This window comes from Dendrobates tinctorius, unplaced genomic scaffold (genome assembly GCF_039654945.1).
Source record: "Dendrobates tinctorius isolate UK_male_01 unplaced genomic scaffold, ASM3965494v1 ptg000009l, whole genome shotgun sequence".
NCBI lineage: Eukaryota > Metazoa > Chordata > Amphibia > Anura > Dendrobatidae > Dendrobates > Dendrobates tinctorius.
Genome location: NW_027361677.1, coordinates 21,209,786 through 21,230,000, shown reverse-complemented (window position 1 = coordinate 21,230,000; position 20,215 = coordinate 21,209,786). Strand labels below are relative to the sequence as shown.

Genomic DNA, 20,215 nt, shown 5'->3' with positions numbered 1-20,215 from the left:
TAGATATCTGAAACTCAACATGGACAAAACAGAATTCATCATCTTTCCCCCATCTCACGTGACCCCCCCTACGAACCTATCAATTACAGTAAATGACTGCCCACTCTCCCCAGTCCCACAAGCTCGCTGCCTCGGAGTAATCCTTGACGCTGATCTCTCCTTCAAACCACATATCCAAACCCTTTCCACTTCCTGCCGACTTCAACTCAAAAATATTTCACGCATCCGTTCATTCCTCACCCAAGAATCTGCAAAAACCCTAGTCCATGCCCTCATCATCTCTCGCCTTGACTACTGCAACCTCATGCTCTGTGGCCTCCCCTCAAACACTCTCGCACCCCTCCAATCTATTCTAAACTCTGCTGCCCGACTAATCCACCTGTCCCCCCGCTATTCCCCAGCTTCTCCCCTCTGTCAATCCCTTCACTGGCTCCCAATTGCCCAGAGACTCCATTACAAAACCCTAAACATGACATACAAAGCAATCCACAACCTGTCTCCTCCATACATCTGTGACCTCGTCTCCCGGTACTTTCCTGCACGCAACCTCCGATCCTCACAAGATCTCCTTCTTTACTCCCCTCTTATCTCCTCTTCCCACAATCGCATACAAGATTTCTCTCGCGCATCACCCCTACTCTGGAACTCTCTACCACAACATATCAGACTCTCACCTACCATCGAAACCTTCAAAAAGAGCCTGAAGACCCACCTCTTCCGACAAGCCTATAACCTGCAGTAACCACCGATCGACCAAACCGCTGCACGACCAGCTCTACCCTCGCCTACTGTATTATCACCCATCCCTTGAAGATTGTGAGCCCTCGCGGGCAGGGTCCTCTCTCCTCCTGTACCAGTTATGACTTGTATTGTTTAAGATTATTGTACTTGTTTTTATGTATACCCCTCCTCACATGTAAAGCGCCATGGAATAAATGGCGCTATAACAATAAATAATAATAATAATAATACCCCGGCAGAATTTTTGCTTTCTTGACCTTTTTTCAGAGAATATGAATGATAACACCAAACCTTTTTCTCCACTCATGGTTAGTGGTTGGGTGAAGCCATTTATTGTCAAACTACTGTGTTTTCTCTTTTTAAATCATAATGACAACCCAAAACATCCAAATGACCCTTATCAAAAGTTCGCACACCCCATTTCTTAATACCGTGTACTTCCGCCGGTATTCACTGCACTCGGCAGTCTTCGGCTTTTTCCGGCAGTGTTCATGCGGTGACATTAAGTCAGAGTTCGGATGCAAGTTTGCGTGATTCCGGCCCCGAACTCAAACTTTAAAAAAAAACTTGGGCAAACCCGCCGATCCCAAACATCAGGGGTTTCGCCCATCAATAGTTATAAGGGTTAAATTTGACCAGAGATTTCTCATTATTCCAACAAAATTTACAAAACCATTTTTTAGGGACCATATCACATTTGAAGTCACATTTAGTGGCCTCTATGACAGAAAATACCCAAAAGTGACACCATTCTAAAAACTGCACCCCTCAAGGTGCACAAAGAAGTTTATTAACCCTTCAGGTGCTTTACAGGAATTAATGGAATGTGGAAGCAAAAAATGAACATTTAACTTATTTCACAAAAAATTTACATTCGACCCCAATATTTTTTTTTTCAAAGGGTAACAGGAAAAAATGTACCTCAAAATTTGTTGTGCAATTTCTCCTGAGTATGCTCATACTCCGTATGTGTGTGTGGGAAAACTACTGTTTTGGCGCAAAGCAGAGCTCGGAAAGGAGAGCCATTTGACTTTTTGAATGTAAAATTTGCTGGAATAATTAGTGGACACCATGTCATGTTTGGAGACCCCCTCTCCTGATGTGCCTAAACAGTGGAAACGGCTCAGAAGTGACATCACTTTGGAAACTAGACCTCTCAGGGAACTTTTCGACATGTGTGGTGAGCATCATGAACATGCTTCAGAGAAGTTTATAACGTTGAGCCGTGAAAATAAAAATAAAAAAATTCACACTAAAATGTTTTTTTAGCCACAAATTTAGCATTTTTCACAACGGTAACAGGAGAAATTGCATGGTACAATTTGATGTGCAATTTCAGCTGAGTATGCCACATGTGGGAAAATCTACAGTGTTGACGCACGGCAGGGCTCAGAAGGGAGGGAGCGCTATTTGACTTTTAGAATGCAAAATTTGCTGGAATCATTAGTGTATGCCTTTTCACGTTTGGAGAGCCCCTGATGTGCCTAAACAGTGGAAAACCCCCACCAGTGACCCCATTTTGGAAACCAAACCCCTCAAGGAGCTGATCAAGATGTGTGATGCACACTTTGAACCCCCAAGTGCTTCCCATTAGGTTGAGCCATAAAAATAAAAACTAAAATTTTTCTCACAAACATGTTCTTTTGGTCTTATAGTCTCCATCTGCCTCATTATAGGGAATCTTCCGCTAGAGGTTCCGTCTGCATCACGTATTTCAGAGACTTACACGGAAACCCCGGTGTAAGCTTTCAGAGCAAGATAAATGTGCGCCAAGCCTTACAGCGACCTTTGGGAGGCAGAATGAACAAATCAAGAGGGTTAAGAATTGGTTTTATTTTTTTACTCCGTTCTTGGTGCGGTATAAGCGATTAGACAACTTTATTCTTCGGGTCGGTGGGATTGAAACGGTACCAGGTTTATACTGGTTTTGTTAGTTGGCAGCTGTCACACACTGAAAGACACTTTTTATTGCAAAAACAAGTTTTTCCTTCAACACCTTTTGAAAGCTATAATTTTTCAATATTTTGGCTGACACATGTGAGGCCTTGTTTTTTGTGGGATGAGCTGACGTTTTCATTAGTACTGTTTTCGGGCACATGACGTTTTTTTGATTGATTTCTATTCCAATTTTTGGAAGTCAAAATAAATAAAAAACAGCAATTCAGGAATTGTTTTTTTGTTTTAAATGCCGCTCCGTGTGTGGGAAAATAGATAAGACAGTTCTTTCCTCGGGTCAGTACGATTACAGCAATATCTCAATTATATTGTTTTTTAGGATTTGGAGCTTTTACACAATAAAAACTATTTTATAGAAAAACTAATTATTTTTGCTTTGGTTTATTCTTAGAGCTATAACTCTTATTTTTCTGCTGATGGAGCTGTATGGGGGCTTTTTTTTTTGCGGGACAAGATGACTTTTTCAGCGGTACCATTTTTATTTACATTGGTCATTTTGATTGCGTTTTATTCCACTTTTTGTTCAGTGGTATGATGATAAAGCATTGTTTTCTGCCTCATTTTTAATTCAATTTTTTTAACCGGGTTCACTGAAGGGATTAACTAGTGGGACAGTTTTATAGGTCGGGTCATTCCAGAAGCGGCGATACCAAAAATGTGTACTTTTTATTTTTATTTTACATAAATGTATTTATTGGATTAATATTTTTTCCCTTTTTTTTTCTTTATTTTGTGATTTTTTTTAAAAATATATATATTTTTACAATTTTTATTAACTTTCTTTTTACTTTTTTACATTGTCCCAGGATGGGACATCAATTTCACACTGATAGATTGCTGATCTAATACTCTGCAATGCTTCTGCACTGCAGAGCATCAGAGCAGTGTCTGACATGCTCAGAGGAGGGGTGTCAGCTCGTGCTCTGGGCATGAGTTGACAGGTCACCGTCCCAGAGTGACCCAGCGGCCATCTTTCAGCCCAGGGTGACCATGAAGACTATTAGCATAATGCGTTCGCATTGCGTTGTGCCAAAGGAAGAACAGAGTGAGCTCCCTCCCTTTGCGATGCCCCGCGGAGTCGCTGTCACTATTGACAGTGGCATGAGAAGGGTTAAACGCCAGCAATCGGTGTTGGCACCGATTGTGGGTGTTGTTGCAGGGTGTAAGCTCTCATATAAGGTTGACAGTTGCATTTGATTGCTTTGGTGCTCAGAGGAACCCTGTGCGACCATGGCGCCGTATATATACGCCGATTTGCAGGAACTCAGTTTACGGCGCATGTCGGGAAGGGGTTAATTAAACTCTGCAGAGCCGGGATTTAAACCTACTACTTGGCTTTACTCTGGACAGTCACCGCTCCTCCTTAGATATTGTGTCACCCACTGGTCTCCGTTCATGAACATCCAGTAACAACAAAAGTGTCATGTGACTCCTGCAGCCAATAAGCCGCAGCCTTCATCTCCCAATAGGAAGAGAGATGTTTCTTTCTGTTTGTATTTAATGTAAATGCTACAGCCAATCACATGACGGATATTGATGCCAGTAGACCTTTGGGGGACATCGCACCAAGCTTGCAAAAGCAACACTGGCCCAGGAAGCACATATAGGTTGTTCTTATTTCATTTCTTACAACACCAAAGTAATGGACAACCTCTTTAAACACCACACCAATAAAATGAATAACGCTAAAAATAAAAAAATTCCCCATCTATATATTACCTGCTCTTTGCTCATTTCTTCTGTGGCCAACCCATCTACCAACCCAGGACTTTTCTTTCCCTTGGCGGACTTTTTCTTTGGTGAAGCTTTCTTTTTCGGAGGCTGAAAAACAGAACATAAGAAGTCACACTGGGTCCACGGGCAGGTACGGACTGGGGCTGAAATTCAGTCCTGGCGTTTGAAATCACACAGGCCCATGTTATCCCCGTCCCCATGAACCAGATGGGATATATTACCCTGGATGGAGGAAAGGAAGATTTTCTACAACACCAATATTTCTAATGATACCCGTGGCCTGCTGGGGTCAGTGACGGAGTCAGCGACTTTGTGCTCCATCGCCACTCTTAACAGTATGGGTATCTTGAGAACACCGATTCTGTTAACAACATAGCATACAAGGCAGCCCATGACCAGACAGGCCCTTCAGGCATTTTCCAGATGGCCCTGTTTTCCACCTCACTTTATTAATTGAAATCAAGGAACAGATTGGTTAGATGTGTTGGGCGGCTATGTCTATTTTTCCTGATCTTCCCATAGGTGTCGGGAGTCATATTCATGACTTACACAGAGTTTAGTTCTCAGGCAGCATGATGGCCCAGTGGTTAGCACTGCTGATATCCAACGCTGGTGTCCTGGGTTCAACTCTGTCTGAGGACAATGAGATTTCTCAACTCAAATGTAGTTTAGAAACTGTAATCAGTGACTGCAAATGGGACACGAACTTGTTTTTCCTGACCTTCCCATAGGTGCTGAGGGTCATATAGATCAGGCTTCCCCAACTCCACTCCTCAAGGCCCACCAACAGGTCATGTTTTCAGGATTTCCCTTGTATTGTACAGGTGATGCAATTATCACCTGGCCAATACTAAGGAAATCCTGAAAACATGACCTGTTGGTGGGCCTTGAGGACTGGAGTTGGGGAACCCTGATATAGATGACTTACCCTGAGGTTAGCTTTCAGGCAGCTTGATGGCCCAGTGGTTGTCACTGCTGCTGTCTAATGCTGGTGCCCTGGGCTCTACTCTGAGGACAATGAGATTCCTCCTCTCAGGTGTATTTTAGAAATTGTAGTCAGTGATTGTAATGGTACCTGTTCTATTTTTTTCGGACCTTCCCATAAATGCTGAGAGTCCTATTGATGTTCTGGCCAGAAATAAACTCTCAGGCAGCACGGTGGCTCAGTAGTCCATTGCCATCCTACTCTTGGGTCCTTAGTTCAACTCTGACTGAGGTCAATGAGATTTCTCCTCTCAGACACATCTTAGAAAAAGAAATCAGAGGCATCAAATAGAACCTGCTCTTCCTATTCATGACCTGTCGGTGGGTACCGATAGGTATATTGATGACCCAAGCATCAGGTGGTGGTGCAGTGGTTAACTCCCTTACCTTTCAATGCTTCGGTCCTTAGTTCTACTCTGAGGTTAGAGTAGTTCCTCCTCACAGGTCTACTTCAGAAATTGCAAATGGACCTACTCTAGCTTTTCCTGATCTTTCCATTGGTGCTGGTAGTAATATCAATGACTTTGCCAAAGGTTATTGTCGGAGCAGCACGGTGGCCCAGTGGAAAGCGCTGGTGCTTTGTAGCATGGGAGCTCAGGGTTCAAATCCCGCCATGTATGACATCTACAAGGAGTTTGTTCACGTCTAACTGAGGTCTGAGTATTTCTACCTTTTAGTCGTACTTTAGAAATTGCCAATGGACCTGCTCTAGCATTTCATGACCTGTCGGTGGGCACTGATAGACATATTGATGACCTAGCCATCAAGTAATTCTCAGGCAGCATGGTGCCTCAGTGGTTAGTGTGATTACCTTTCAATGCTTGGGTCCTTAGTTCAATTCTGACTTGGGTATGAATAATTCTACCTCTCAGTTGCATTTTAGAAAATGCAAATGGACCTGCTCTAGTTTTTCATGATCTTCCCATAGGTGCTGGTAGTGATATCAATGACTTTGCCAAAGTTTTTTGTCGGAGTAGCACAGTGGCCCAGTGGAAATCACTGGTGCTTTGCAGCATGGGAGTCCAGAGTTCAAATCCCACCATGGATGACATCTGTAAGGAGCTAGTTCAATTCTGTGTAATTGTCCATGCTCTAGTTTTTTATGACCTGTCTGTGGGTACTGATAGGCATATTGATGACCTAGACATCAGGTAATTCTCAGGCAGCACGGTGGCTCAGTGGTTAGCTCCCTTACCTTTCAATGCTTGGGTCCTTAGTTCAAATATGACTGAGGTTGGCGTAATTCTACCTCTCAGTTGCAAATGGACCTGCTGTAGTTTTTCTTGATCTTCCCATTGGTGCTGGTAGTAATGTCAATGAAGTTGCCAAAGTTAATTTTCTGAGCAGCACGGTGGCCCAGTGGAAAGCACTGGTGCTTTGCAGTATGGGAGTCCAGGGTTCATATCCCACCATGGATGACATCTGCAAGGAGTTTGTATGTTCTCCCTGTGCTCAGGTGGTCTGTCACCCATGCTCCAAAGACATACAGGTAGGGGCTAATGATGGTGTTACCTGTGCAGCATCCAGGAGGGCTGCTTGCCCCCTTCATTGGGCAAGTAGCCCCAGTCCTTGTTGGATTAATGTGCTCATACAAGTGATTGGCTTGTATATAAGCAGCTCAGGTGCACCTGAGCTGTCACCTTATTTTAAAAATGTATTGTGTGTTTTTTAAAAAAAATTTTTCTAATACATTTTTAAAATAAGGTGACAGCTCAGGTGCACCTGAGCTGCTTATATACAAGCCAATCACTTGTATGAGCACATTAATCCAACAAGGACTGGGGCTACTTGCCCAATGAAGGGGGCAAGCAGCCCTCCTGGATGCTGCACAGGTAACACCATCATTAGCCCCTACCTGTATGTCTTTGGAGCATGGGTGGCAGACCACCTGAGCACAGGGAGAACATACAAACTCCTTGCAAATGTCATCCATGGTGGGATTTGAACCCTGGACTCTCATGCTGCAAAGCACCAGCACTTTCCACTGGGCCACCATGCTGCTCAGAAAATAACCTTTGGCAACTTCATTGACATTACTACCAGCACCAATGGGAAGATCAGGAAAAACTACAGCAGGTCCATTTGCAACTGAGAGGTAGAATTACTCCAAACTAAGTCAGATTTGAACTAAGGACCCAAGCATTGAAAGGTAACCACACTAACCACTGAGCATTACCTGATGGCTAGGTCATCAATATGCCTATCAGTACCCACCGACAGGTCAGGAAAAACTGGAGCATGTTCTATTACTCAGACCTCAGTCAGGATTGACCAAACTCCTTGCAGATGTCATCCATGGTGGGATTTGAACCCTGAGCTCCCATGCTGCAACACACCAGTGCTTTCCACTGGGCCACCATGCTGCTCAGACAATAAACCTTGGCAAAGTCATTGATATTACCACCAGCACCTATGGGAAGAACAGGAAAAACTAGAGCAGGTCCATTTGCAATTTCTAAAATGCAACTGAGAAGTAGAATTATTCAGACCTCAGTCAGAATTGAACTACAGACCCAAAAACTGAAAGGTAATCACACTAACCACTGAGGCACCATGCTGCCTGGGAATTACCTAAAGCCTAGGTCATCAATATGTCTATCAGTGCCCACCGACAGGTCATGAAAAACTAGAGCATGTTCATTGGCAATTTCTAAAGTACAACTGAAAGCAAGAATTACTCAGACCTCAGTCAGAATTAAACAAACTCCTTGCAGATGTCATCCATGGTGGGATTTGAACCCAGGACTCCCATGCTGCAAAGCACCAGCGCTTTCCACTGGGCCACTGTGCTGCTCCAGAGATAACCTTTGGCAACATCATTGATATTACTACCAGCACCTATGGGAAGATCAGGAAAAACTAGAGCAGGTCCATTTGCAAAAGTACAACTGAAAGGAAGAATTATTTATACCTCAGCTAGAATTGAACCAAGGACCCAAACATTGAAAGGCCATTGAGCCAACATGCTGCCTGAGAATTACCTGATGGATAGGTCATCAAAATGTCTTTCAGTGCCCACCAACATATCATGAGAAGGAAGAGCAGGTTCCCTTGTGGTCACTGATCATTTTCTGAGATGAGTCTGAGAGGAGGAATCTCATTGTTCTTGGTCAGAGCTGAACCAATGAAAACAGCAACAAGAAAAAGAAAGCCCCAGTGTTCCCATGCTGCCCCATGGGTGCTTAACCACCAGCAACAGCAGGCTGTGCACCGAGCTATGAGATGGGAGCAACAGGCTTTTATTCTCTGTGTTCTCAGACAAGAGACTGGCGAGGGCGGCCGTTCACTGTGGGACATCTCTGACACGTCCACGTACTAGAAAACATCACGTAGTAATCTCCAGGACACGGTCTCCAGAGCTCGGTGCACAAGTGTCCTAGATCCAACCCATTCTTGAATGTAGCAGAGGTGCGCGGGCTTATCCTCCACTGCATTCATTGCCTATAGAAATGTCTGGAAATAACGGAGCTCTGCGTTCTCAGACGTCCCATAAACAATGAATGGAGCAGAGTGTGAGCAGCTCCACTTCCAAAGACATACTGATAGGATGCAAGTCCTGACGGGGCAATAATGGGTGCAAAGTGAGACCGTTCTTATGAAGCATAATAAATAAGCATATTGATTGTACAGCACTTTACAGACATCACTGCGCCCATCAGGGGTCATATCTCCTACAGGTCTGTCTTCAGAACATGGGAGGAAACCCACAGTCACACAAAATCAGGGCTGTGGAGTCGGTAAGCCAAACCTATGAATCTGACTCCTCAATTTCCACAAGTCCGACTCCCTCATACATGGCTCATGTGTAAGTGATAAATTTGCTGTAGTAAAATGGTGACATCAGGCTTTTAATCATTATTATGAGACAATAATCAAGTCATTTAGAGAGAACATAAAATATTTATTGGAATACAACTTTAGAACAGAAACCTTTTGCATACTTACAATTTATTATACACTGTGCAGTAAGTGGGAAAAACAGTTTTCAGCAAAAACGTCCTGAATAACGTGTGTGCAGTCTATGAATGTGTTCTGAGGAATAGTATCGCCTCCATCCGATCCTCCTCCATAGAGGACCTCACATCTGACCTCATTATTTTAAGGCTACAGAACAACCTCTCTACAGTAACTTGGGTTGGTGACAAAGCCGTAACCACATGGGAACATCTCTAACAATCTCAGGGTGTAGAGGAATTGCCTCGTGCGCAGTCAGTGTTGATGAACGATTGAACTCTTCTACTTCTCTGAGAGCAAGTGAAAAATGTTGCTGAAATATGGTCAATGTGCTTTCTATGGGAGTGGAATCTTTTTCCCTGCGGCAACGCTTTGTCTGCTCCATGTCGTCCAAATACTTGTCGAAATCAAACTCCTCATCTGATGAGGATGAAGGAACGGCAGCAGCAGCACTGGCAGGACCCGAGTCCTCTGCTCTTGGCCGTCCTGTAGCCCACTCATCCTAAATGCTACCTCAGTCAGAGCTTCTTTTCCTTTAGTAGCTGCTGATCATCCAGCAATATACGGTGACTCGGGTCCACATAAACAGCTGCCAGAAGAATGTTATTTTCCAACAGCAGTGTCTCTCTCCGTCTCATTGAAGCAGCAATGCCATCTGCGATTAAACCTCCTCTTTGGGACAGGCAAAACAACAAGTTCTTCCACTCCTTTATAAAAATGCCAGGAGTTAAATCCTCAGCTTGTAACTTTTTAGTCACTGTAATTGGGTGATGAAGCAATTCCTTCAATTCAGCCACCAGTGTCCATTGACCTTCATGTAGTGTTACCTGAGGGTCTGCCATATCTACAAGGAAGGGTTTCAGATGAAGCAATCGCTCAGTCATTAAATAGGTGCTGCCCCACCGAGTGGCTTGATCCACAATTGCCCCTTTTCCAGCACATCTCTTCAAGATGGAATGAATTTTAGGGGATCTGGCAGCAATAGCCAATGTCCTCACTTTGCTAATCAGAGCTCCAGCATGTCCCTCTTGCAGACTATCTCTTATTGCCAGCTGCAGCGTGTGCACAACACAGCGCATGTGATGAATAGGAAAGAGGTGTGAAGCAGCTTCAACAAGATCATCTCCATCAGTCGTGATCATGCCCAGCGGTGCCAAGAGAAGCAAAGAGAAACGGTATAAATGTATGTGGGCGAAAAAGAGACGAAACGGGCCCCGAGAGACGACAGTCAGGTCCTCTACAGCCGCACTGTGCTCCGTAAGATGGATGGCTGATAGATGATGTAGATGGGTGATGGAAGCATTATGGATAGATAGGATTGAGGCAAAGATTATATAAGAAAGCTACCAAACTTTTGATATCACAATAATTAAAGGGAACCTGTCACCCCCCCCAGGGTGTTTTTCAGTTAAAGAGCCACCTTCAGCAGCACTAAGGCTGCATTCTGTGAAGGTGGCTCTTCTGTTTCTGATCCCTAGTAACGCTGAAATATCGACTTTTATAACTAGCTCCTCATACCACAGGTATGATGTGTCCCCCTGTATCAGCCACCTACCATCTGTCCATCATGCCTGTCCGGTGTGTGGGCGCCGCCCACCATCCGTCCATCATGATGCCCCTGTGCGTCACTGCATCCTCCTGTTTTGAATCCCGGCGCCTGTGCTGTGACAAGAGTTCTCGGGCATGCTCAGTGCGCACTGCCCGAGAACCGACATCAGGATATTGTGCCTGCGTGTTGCGGAGGCCCCAGCCCCACAGTGTGAATACATCATAACACACTGCGGGGCGGGATCTGGGGCCTCCACAACACACAGGTGCAATAGCCTGATATCGGTTCTCGGGCAGTGCGCACTGAGCATGCCCGAGAACTCTTGTCACAGCACAGGCGCCGGGATTCGTACTCTGAGTACTACCTTGCTCAGTGGCTGAAAAAAAGTCACGTGCAAGCATTCTGGGAAATCCGACTTTAGCGCTCGGGTTGGTGACAGCATGGCCAACCTCACGCTAGTCGGCGACTTTTGAATTTGACTGACCCGTTTCGCTCAACTCTAGTGAGCGGGAATGTCCTGGTGCTCTTTTTTTTTTTTTTTCTTTTAAGAAAATGTATTATTTACAATATAACACTATTGTTGGAGACAGAGACACATACCCCAATAAACAGAAGAACATAGTAGCTGTAATATATGCAATAATAATAATATAATATATGCATTATTCTGCCAGGTTAGCATTGTAGGTTTCCATTGCTCGGGTTACTGGTTCAAGTCTAACCAAGGACAATCATTTTCCACGGGCCTTAATACCTATACGGACTACATCACTATTTTACACCTCAGACACATCAAAAGGTGCTGCCGGAGAAAATAACACAAATAGGGTCTTATCCAAGACACAAATGGTTCAATACAATTGAAATGTACTCACCAGATGGAGCTAAAATTGAGCTTATAGGAATATTCGTTGCAGCAGATCCACAGGTCCACCGATGGCCACCATAGAAATAAAAATTGGGTAAGTGGTGCTGAATAACTCAAGATCCGGGTGTGTTAAGAAATTGTGGTTTTATTCAACGCGTTTCAAAGTACTGAGACTTCTTTATCAGGAAATGCCACTAATGTCTTTTGTGGTATTTCTTGATGAAGAAGTCTCAGTACTTTGAAACGCGTTGAATAAAACCACAATTTCTTAACACACCCGGATCTTGAGTTATTCAACAGCGCAGAATAAATCCACGCTTACCCAATTGTTATTATGTCAGACATTTGCAACATATCCACAGAGGTCTGGTAGATACTGTCCCTGCATCTCTCTATCTATGTAGTTTCCAAAACTTTTCCGAAACATTCACATCAGCTGTCGATCACATCTGTTAATATACTTGTAGGGATTGAGTGAGTTTAATAAAAAAAAACAAACAGCGGCTTTCTTCCTGGAAGATCACCATCTATGTAATGATTGGGAGCCGATCTGCAAGACCTCGCAACGGCGACTACCTAGTGCTGTGCTGTTCCACTCCATACACAGTTTTCAATTATCAAGTGTAATAACCGGATTTTGATGACTAACCTAACAACAGGCTATCAATATCCTTGTATCTGAAACTCCTTTCATCAAATACACTATACATGAGGCTGCTGCCATAACTCCGTAAACCCAGGCAAGGCAGCACCCAATGTTCCCAGGTTTCGGCTGTACACGTACATTACGTGCCCATGAATGGAGAAGAGTTTTACAGATGGAATTTGAGTTTAACTGCTGTGATCGGAGCTAACTCTGATCCCAGCACTTTAACCTCTATAACTGAAGCATGTAAAGGGGTTATCCGGGACTTTAACATTGATATCAGGCCTATATGGGCCATCAATGTCTGATGGGTGCGGGTGCATCCCCGCCAATCAGCTGTTCCCAGTGTCAGAGGCATCTGGAATCCACCGCCTATTGATTTGAATAGGGGGCGGATGTGGAGCACCCGGCCGCTGCTAATATTTTCTAGATGGAGCTGTGCTATGCAGGTCCGTAACTGAGCTGCCACCAACACCGGAACAGCTGATAAGCGGGTGTACCGGGTGTCGTACCCTCACTGATCAGACATCAATGATCTATCCTAAGGATAGGCCATCAATATAAAGGCCCCAAACAACCCCTTTAAGAGGTTGGAAATGGGAAGTGTCCTTCCTGACCCCACCGCAACGTGACTGCTGATGGCACGGTCATGCTAGCCAAGGGATTACTAAATGTGCCGATGGCTGCCATGTTACCGTCACTGGCCTTCATAGGATAATGGTGATGTTACAATACATGCGATATTATAGTTTTGGAGCCTATTGTACAAGTTATCACAGGTTCAATAAAAGAAAAAAATCCAAAAAAGTCAGAAAAAAATAATTATAAATTGTTCTCGTCGCCTTTTTTCCAGACCGTAAATAAAATCAAGATAACATTAACACATTGGGTCTGGCCGTGTGCATAACTAATAAAATATCCCAACTTGTATCCCATACGGTGAAAAAAATAAATGGCAGAATCGCTGATGTTTATGGTCACTGCGCCAACTTAAAAAAAAATAATAGAGACAGAGAAAGTCGTAAGGACTCCAAAATGGTAACGATAGAAAATCCAACTAGAAAACAAGGCCGGAAACAGGGGAGAGGTTCCATTATCTGCTCCTGGGAAAGCTGGGTGACAACCTGCCCCACCTATTGGTATACGGGTTACCAGCCAGCTTACTCCAGTTAGTACATTACTAGCTTTCCAGGGTATAAGTGGAAAAGAGGAGCCCCCCATGTACACAGAGGGGGTCTGCAGGTCACCACTCACCATTTTGGTCCTTGTTCCTTCCCCTCTTATACAAAGTAACACGGTCTCCTGGCAACAGAATCTCGCGCGAGATTTCCCCTCAGCACTTCCGGGTTTCTCGGCGTGTCGCTATGGAGACGGTGTACACAGTAACGAGGCCTAGTCAAAAAAAAAAAGGCTACTGGTAGTCACGCCTGAGTGTGCCTGTAGGTGGCAGCACTGGCACATCCACCATGGAGATCATTGTGTAAAACTATTATAACATCTGCTCTCACCACGAGAACATGGCGGTCTGACCCAAATGTGTCCCCTGCAAGAGTGCTGCTTTTATGTTCTACTCTATATGTGCTCCCTGTATGCCTCCATTATTGACCACTTCACCTCCAGGCGCCACTAAAAAACCACAGGACCCCCGTAAATAATGCCGCCCCCTTGGACAGTCAGGGTTGCCAACTTTACTTTAGTTCCTAAGCCTAAAAAGCCATCCCTTTTTTTTCATCACCACAGCCATATGTGCATTTTAGATGTTTTTGAATTGCCGCCATATTGGAAAAATCCCCCAAAATTTTGTGAGGTAAAAAAATGTCATTTTCCATGCAGGACAGCCGAAGTCTTACCTTTCTACAATTTCTTATTGTTTTATAAAAACGCACAAAGGATTTTTTATTTATTTAATTTTTTTGAGGTGGTCAAAAACCGACGAGTCTTTCAAGCAGAAACCGCTTCCAAATACGCTCCTTTCACAGAGTATTTCCTTGACTCCATTTTTTGTCCTGCAGAGTTTTGTTTCCTGAGGTGTTTTACGTAGAGGTTTTTCTTAAGAATTTTTTTTTTTTTTAACTGTATAAAGCAATGAATAAAACGCCTCAGAAACGCTTACAGATCGCTCAAAAGGTCACGCTTTGTGGCTTTTCTTACCCTTTCATGGCATAAACCGCCAAAAGAACGGTCCCACTCACTCCTTATATACTCACGGCGTATTTGGATACCTGAAGATAATTAAAAAAAAAAAAAAAAATAAGACCAAACGTATGAGCAACAAAAAAAAAGTATTTCTTGAATTTTTTTAACGATTTTTCAGGCATTTTTCGAAGCCAACATCCTCAAAAAACTGTGTGCACATGGCCTTATAATTTTAGTACAGGTTCTTATGGCCACAGCAATACCAGTTTTCTGTCCCTTTTATTTTTATTCCTTTATTTATATATATATATATATATATATATATATATATATAGGCACACATTTATTTTTATTTTTTTTTTTTTAACATCCAAGTCCTTATTCAGACATTTGTTGTTGTTTTTTTTGCATGCCATACTGATGGTAAAAACTAATATTCTACCAAAGCTTGATGAAGATTGGATCCAGCTCGATGATGAAAAGCAGTCCATTTTTTTTTCTTGTATGCAAAAAAGGGTGTAATGAGGTATTAAATAATGGGCAGCCCTAGGATGCCACAAGAATAGTATGCATTGCAGCCGTTTAACCCCTTAGATGGAAGGACATGTGTACAATGAGAGATTTTCACGGTTTGAGGCTTCATAGAGTGTAGGGCTGCAAGCAGGCAACGCAATCTGCTGGTCTATTGGACAAGAAAAAGTAGCAAGAATAGCATCGGATGAAACTGTAGAGTAAAACACATGGGTCCTGAGGGGAAGAGATTGGAGGAAATACCACATCAGCTGGGGCAGTTATTAAAGAAGGCCACGAAGGAGTCGCTACCTGGACCTGTAGCAGGATAGATGTGCGGTGCAGCGGCGTTGGCTTATAGACGCCATTATGAGTGACCAGATCCGAGTGCGGAGCTGAGTGACCAGATGTGCGTGAGGAACCAAGTAACCAGATCCAAGTGAGAAACCGAGAAACCAGATCCTTGTGAGGAACCGAGCGAAGAACCGAGTAACAAGATCTAGGTGAAGAACCGAGTAATCCGATCCAAGTGAGGAGCCAAGTGAAGAAGCAAGTAACCAGATCTATGTGAACAACCGAGAAACCAGATTTGAGTGAAGAACCAAGTAACCAGATCTAGGTGAAGAACCGAGTAACCAGATCTGAGTGAAGAACGGAGTGAAGAACAGAGTAACCAGATTCGAGTGAGAAACCTAGTGAAGAAAAGAGAAACCACGTCTGAGTGAAGAACAGAGTAACTACGGCGTACACTTACACTTGTGGTCGAGGTATTAAGTTCAAGACACCCGACGATAAGAGTCGTTCTCTTGCAACAGCAGAGCAATAGTGCGCTAATAATGCTCTGTTGCATTAACTTACCTGTTTACAGATGCTACTGTCTATTGTGAGAGCAGAGGCTGGAAAAAGAGTGCCAAAGGCCTAGTAAAGACCCCGGCATCTGCCATGTTGGGAAGCCTATGTTGGTCATTGTAACAAATGGAAACAGAGGCAGAGGTGTTGCAGTGTAGATTCGTTTATTGCAATTTTTGTGGAACCACGGACCGGGGGCTCTGAAGGAGGCGTGCCTATGCGATCCCCAGACACCCGTAGTAAGACCCCTCGAACAGAGTCGGATTGGAATGCCCGAGGGACGCAGGTGCTACCTCCAGTTAGACCCCGATAAGATGGAAGTTGACCCAGCGGAACAGGCGGACTGACAGGTGTTACAGGTAGCCGTGAATTCGGCAGACGGCAAGCAGCAGAAACAAGTGACGAGGTAGGAACTGGTGCAGGAAGCTCTGGCGTCGTCCTAGGTGATATAGAGAAGCGCGGCAGGCACTCTGAAGAGACAAACAGAATTAGCAGGATACTGATGGGATACTGGCACAAAAGCACAGAGAACCTGAGTACAGCAACAGGAAACACTTGTTGCTCAGGCACCTCCTCTAGGGCAGAGGTGCTAGAAAAAGTATAAACTATTCAGTCATTGGTTCAGACCATATTTTGAAAAAGGCGCACTGTCTCCAAGAGAACAGGAGTGCGCACGCTCTCTGAGCCATGCCCGGAGACCTGCCAACCGAGCGCCAGGAAGCAGAAGCAGGAGGGGAGCCCGTGGACCCAGGGACAGAGGCCAGGTAGCAGAGAGCGGACCGAGAGCGGGGATTCTGTGGGAAAGCCGGACAGGGTGCTGGCGCTCCAGTACCCTCCCTTTACGCCCCCCCCCCTCTTTTTTAAGCCTGCAAAAAATCTCTCCAGTAGGAGAGGGGCCTGGATATTCTCTTTGGGCTCCCACGACCTCTCCTCAGGGCCGAAGCCCTTCCAATCCACTAAGAAAAAGGTGTTTCCCCTTACCCTTTTTGTGGCCAAAAACCGGATTACTTACCGGTAATACTCTTTTGTAGAGTCCACGACAGCACCCACTGAGAGAGGGGATCCGCCCCCGGAACAGGAAACCTACAGAGAGATAAATGGGGCGGTCCCCCTCGCTCCCTCAGTTTGTGCTACCGAGAACAACGGAGGAACCGCCATACATGTTTTAGTCAATTTGTTTGGGCGATTCATCTATCTTACCCCTATGTAGTTTTATGCTTACTAAGTTTAATCACATATCTAACTTAACTCATAATCTCCACCACCAAGGAGACCCATGTGTGAAAAATTCTTACGGGAGGGAAGTGAGCGGGTGCTGTCGTGGACTCTACAAAAGAGTATTACCGGTAAGTAATCCGGTTTTTCCTCTTCGCCACGACAGCACCCACTGAGAGATTTCCAGAGATAATCACTTGGGAGGGCACACCGTGTTAAGGACTGATCTACCAAAAGTTAGATCCTCGGTAGAGGACAAATCTAGTCTATAGTGACTATAAAAGGTAGACGGAGAAGACCAGGTTGCAGCCTTACATATTTGTTCAATTGGGACGTTCGCCCTCTCGGCCCAGGAGGATGATATGGCTCTAGTAGAGTGCGCCTTAATCCCCAGTGGAGGGTCTTCTCCTTTTGCCAAATATGCCATTGTGATCGCATCTCTAATCCATCTGGATATTGTGCCTGATGTAACTGCAGACCCCTTCCTGTTACCCTGGAAGGAGACAAAAAGAGACCTACTCTGCCTCCAGGGACTGGTCCTATCTAGGTAGGCTAGCACCGCTCTTTTCACATCTAAAGTGTGATATTTCACCTCGTCCTGTGTTGACGGGTTCTCATAGAAGGAAGGTAGGTATATCTCCTGAGATCTATGAAATTTAGTTGCCCGTTTTGGAAGGTAGGACGGGTCTGTCTTTAAAATCAGACTGTCTCGTGTTATTGACAGGAACGGAGGGTCTACTGATAGAGCGTGAAGATCACTCACTCTTCTAGCTGATACTAAGGCTACTAGCATAGCAGTTTTTAATGAGAGGCACTTCATTGATGCTGAGCTTAAGGGCTCAAATGGTGCCTGAGTGAAAGCATCCAAAACTAGAGTAAGGTTCCATGCTGGTAGGTGAGGAATATGCACCGGTTCTGAGCGTTGGCAAGCTGAGATGAAACGGGTCACCCATCTATTCGCTGCCACGTTATAGTTAAATAGGGCTCCTAGGGCTGACACGTGGACCTTTAGAGTGCTTACCGAGAGCCTTAATTCTCGGCCTCTTTGCAGAAATTCTAGAATGGCCGTAATGGGTACTTCACCGACTAGTTTTGCTGGGTGAAAGGCCAGGAACTTCCTCCACACTTTAGCATATATTTTTGTTGTGGACTCCTTCCTACTTTGTAGCAGGGTATTGATTAGGTTCTTTGAGAAACCTCTCTGCCTCAGTAGCTCCCTTTCAAATTCCAGGCCGCTAGGTGCAGGGCTTTGGCCTGTGGATGGTAGCAGGGTCCCTGCGAGAGAAGATTCTGGTGCAGCGGCAGGATCCACGGGTCGGTTACTGACATGGCTCTCAGCCATGAAAACCACGGTCTTTTTGGCCAAAAAGGGGCTATCAAGATGACCCTTGCTCTCTCCTGTCTTATCTTCCTGACTACTGTTGGTAGTAGAACCATTGGAGGGAAGGCATAGGCTAGCTGGAATGTCCAGGGTGCTTGGAGGGCATCTAGAATGTCTGGGTCGTCTGACCTGTAGAGTGAAGCAAACCTTCTTACGCGCCTGTTGGCTCTGGTCGCGAATAGGTCTATCTCTGGTCTGCCCCATTCTGACGCTATCATTTCAAAGACGTGCCTGCTGAGGACCCACTCGCCCTGATATAGGGCCTGGCGACTGAGATAGTCTGCTCGGGAGTTGTCTACTCCTCTTATATGGAGTGCTGACAAGGAGAGAAGATGTACCTCGGCCAATTCTATGATCTTTCCCGCGATAGACATCAGTGGCACCGACCGCGTGCCTCCTTGCCGGTTTATATAGGCCACTGCGGTGGTATTGTCTGTCTGGATTCTTACGTGGGCGCCCCTTAACTGCGGGAGAAAATGAGATATCGCATAGAAAATCGCTGTTAGCTCCTTTACATTAGAGGAGGTCTCTATTTCATCATTACGCCACCAGTCTTGTACCATGTGCTCCTCTAGATGGGCCCCCCAACCTAAGGGGCTGGCATCCGTGGTGAGTATTTTGGAGGGATTCACCCACCATTGCACTCCCTTCGATAAATTGGAAGGATTTAACCACCATTTTAGGGATTCAACCACCTCGGGCGATAGGGACATCTTCCCCTCCAACCGCCCCTGCAGTCTGTTTCCTGCAGAATAGCCCACTGTAGTTCTCTGGAGTGGAACTGGGCCCATTGCACTGCTGGAATGCATGATATCAGGAACCCCAGCAAGGACATACCCTGTCTCAATGATATTACGGGTCTTCCTGTAGTATTCCGTATCTTATCGACTATGGCTATCACTTTGGCGTGTGGCAGAAAACATTCCTCAGTTACGGAGTCTACTTGCAGGCCTAGAAACCTCTGACAGGTTACTGGTTCTAGCCTGGATTTCTCCCAGTTAATTAGCCAGCCTAGTGTTTTTAGGGATGAGATAATCTTAGCTATTCTGGCTTCGCACTGTGAAACAGACTTCCCCACTATGAGTAGGTCGTCTAAGTAAGGGACAACTAGGGTGTCATTCAGCCTTACATACGACATCACCTCCAGCATCAATTTTGTAAATACCCGAGGAGCCATGGATAGCCCGAATGGCATTGCCGCAAACTGGAAATGCTGAATCCGACCTTTGAACCAGACTGCTACCCGCAGGAACCTCTGGTGCCCACGATATATGGGGAGATGGTAATAGGCGTCCTTTAGGTCCAAGACTGCCATATAACACCTGGGGAACAAAAGCTTTATTGCAGACTTTATCGACTCCATTTTAAACGACCTCAGCCTTAAGAAGGTATTAAGCTTCTTTAAATGTATTATAGTCCTGTAAGAGACATCTGGTTTTGGGACTAAAAATAGAGGAGAATAAAAGCCCATTCCTATTTCGTCCTCTGGGACCTCTACTAGGACCTGCTTAGTTAGCAGTACTGCAATCTCCATCTCCAACGCTTCCTGCTGTGTCCGGGACTTCATAGAAGTCAATAGGAAGGAGTTCGGTGGATGCCGAACAAATTCTAATTTTAGGCCTGATGACACAATATTTATGGCCCATGGGTTTGATGTCACCTTCTCCCATTGGCGGCTGAATTTTAATAGCC

At 44.9% G+C, this 20,215-nt stretch overlaps 2 protein-coding genes across 3 annotated transcripts in view; both read right to left on the bottom strand.

Moving 5' to 3' along the window:
- The window catches only part of DRC4 (dynein regulatory complex subunit 4), a 44,294-nt gene that overhangs the window by 11,407 nt on the left and 12,672 nt on the right, over nt 1–20,215 (bottom strand). Inside the window, exons 1-2 of one of the 2 annotated variants that reach the window (XM_073583999.1) lie at nt 13,687–13,727; nt 4,417–4,518 (exon numbers count right to left, since the gene is read on the bottom strand). In XM_073583999.1, the coding sequence (XP_073440100.1) occupies nt 4,417–4,518; nt 13,687–13,689 (105 nt within the window). In that variant the 5' untranslated portion in view covers nt 13,690–13,727. Of the gene's footprint in view, nt 1–4,416; nt 4,519–13,686; nt 13,728–20,215 lie in introns of those variants that run through there. The other variant, XM_073583996.1, reaches the window with a different exon arrangement.
- LOC141095452 (uncharacterized) lies at nt 16,194–19,042 on the bottom strand. Its single transcript, XM_073581454.1, has 2 exons — nt 16,940–19,042; nt 16,194–16,397 (listed from the first exon to the last, which is right to left on the bottom strand). The coding sequence occupies exon 1, from the start codon at nt 18,725–18,727 to the stop codon at nt 17,336–17,338; it is 1,392 nt and encodes a 463-aa protein (XP_073437555.1). The 5' UTR covers nt 18,728–19,042; the 3' UTR covers nt 16,194–16,397; nt 16,940–17,335.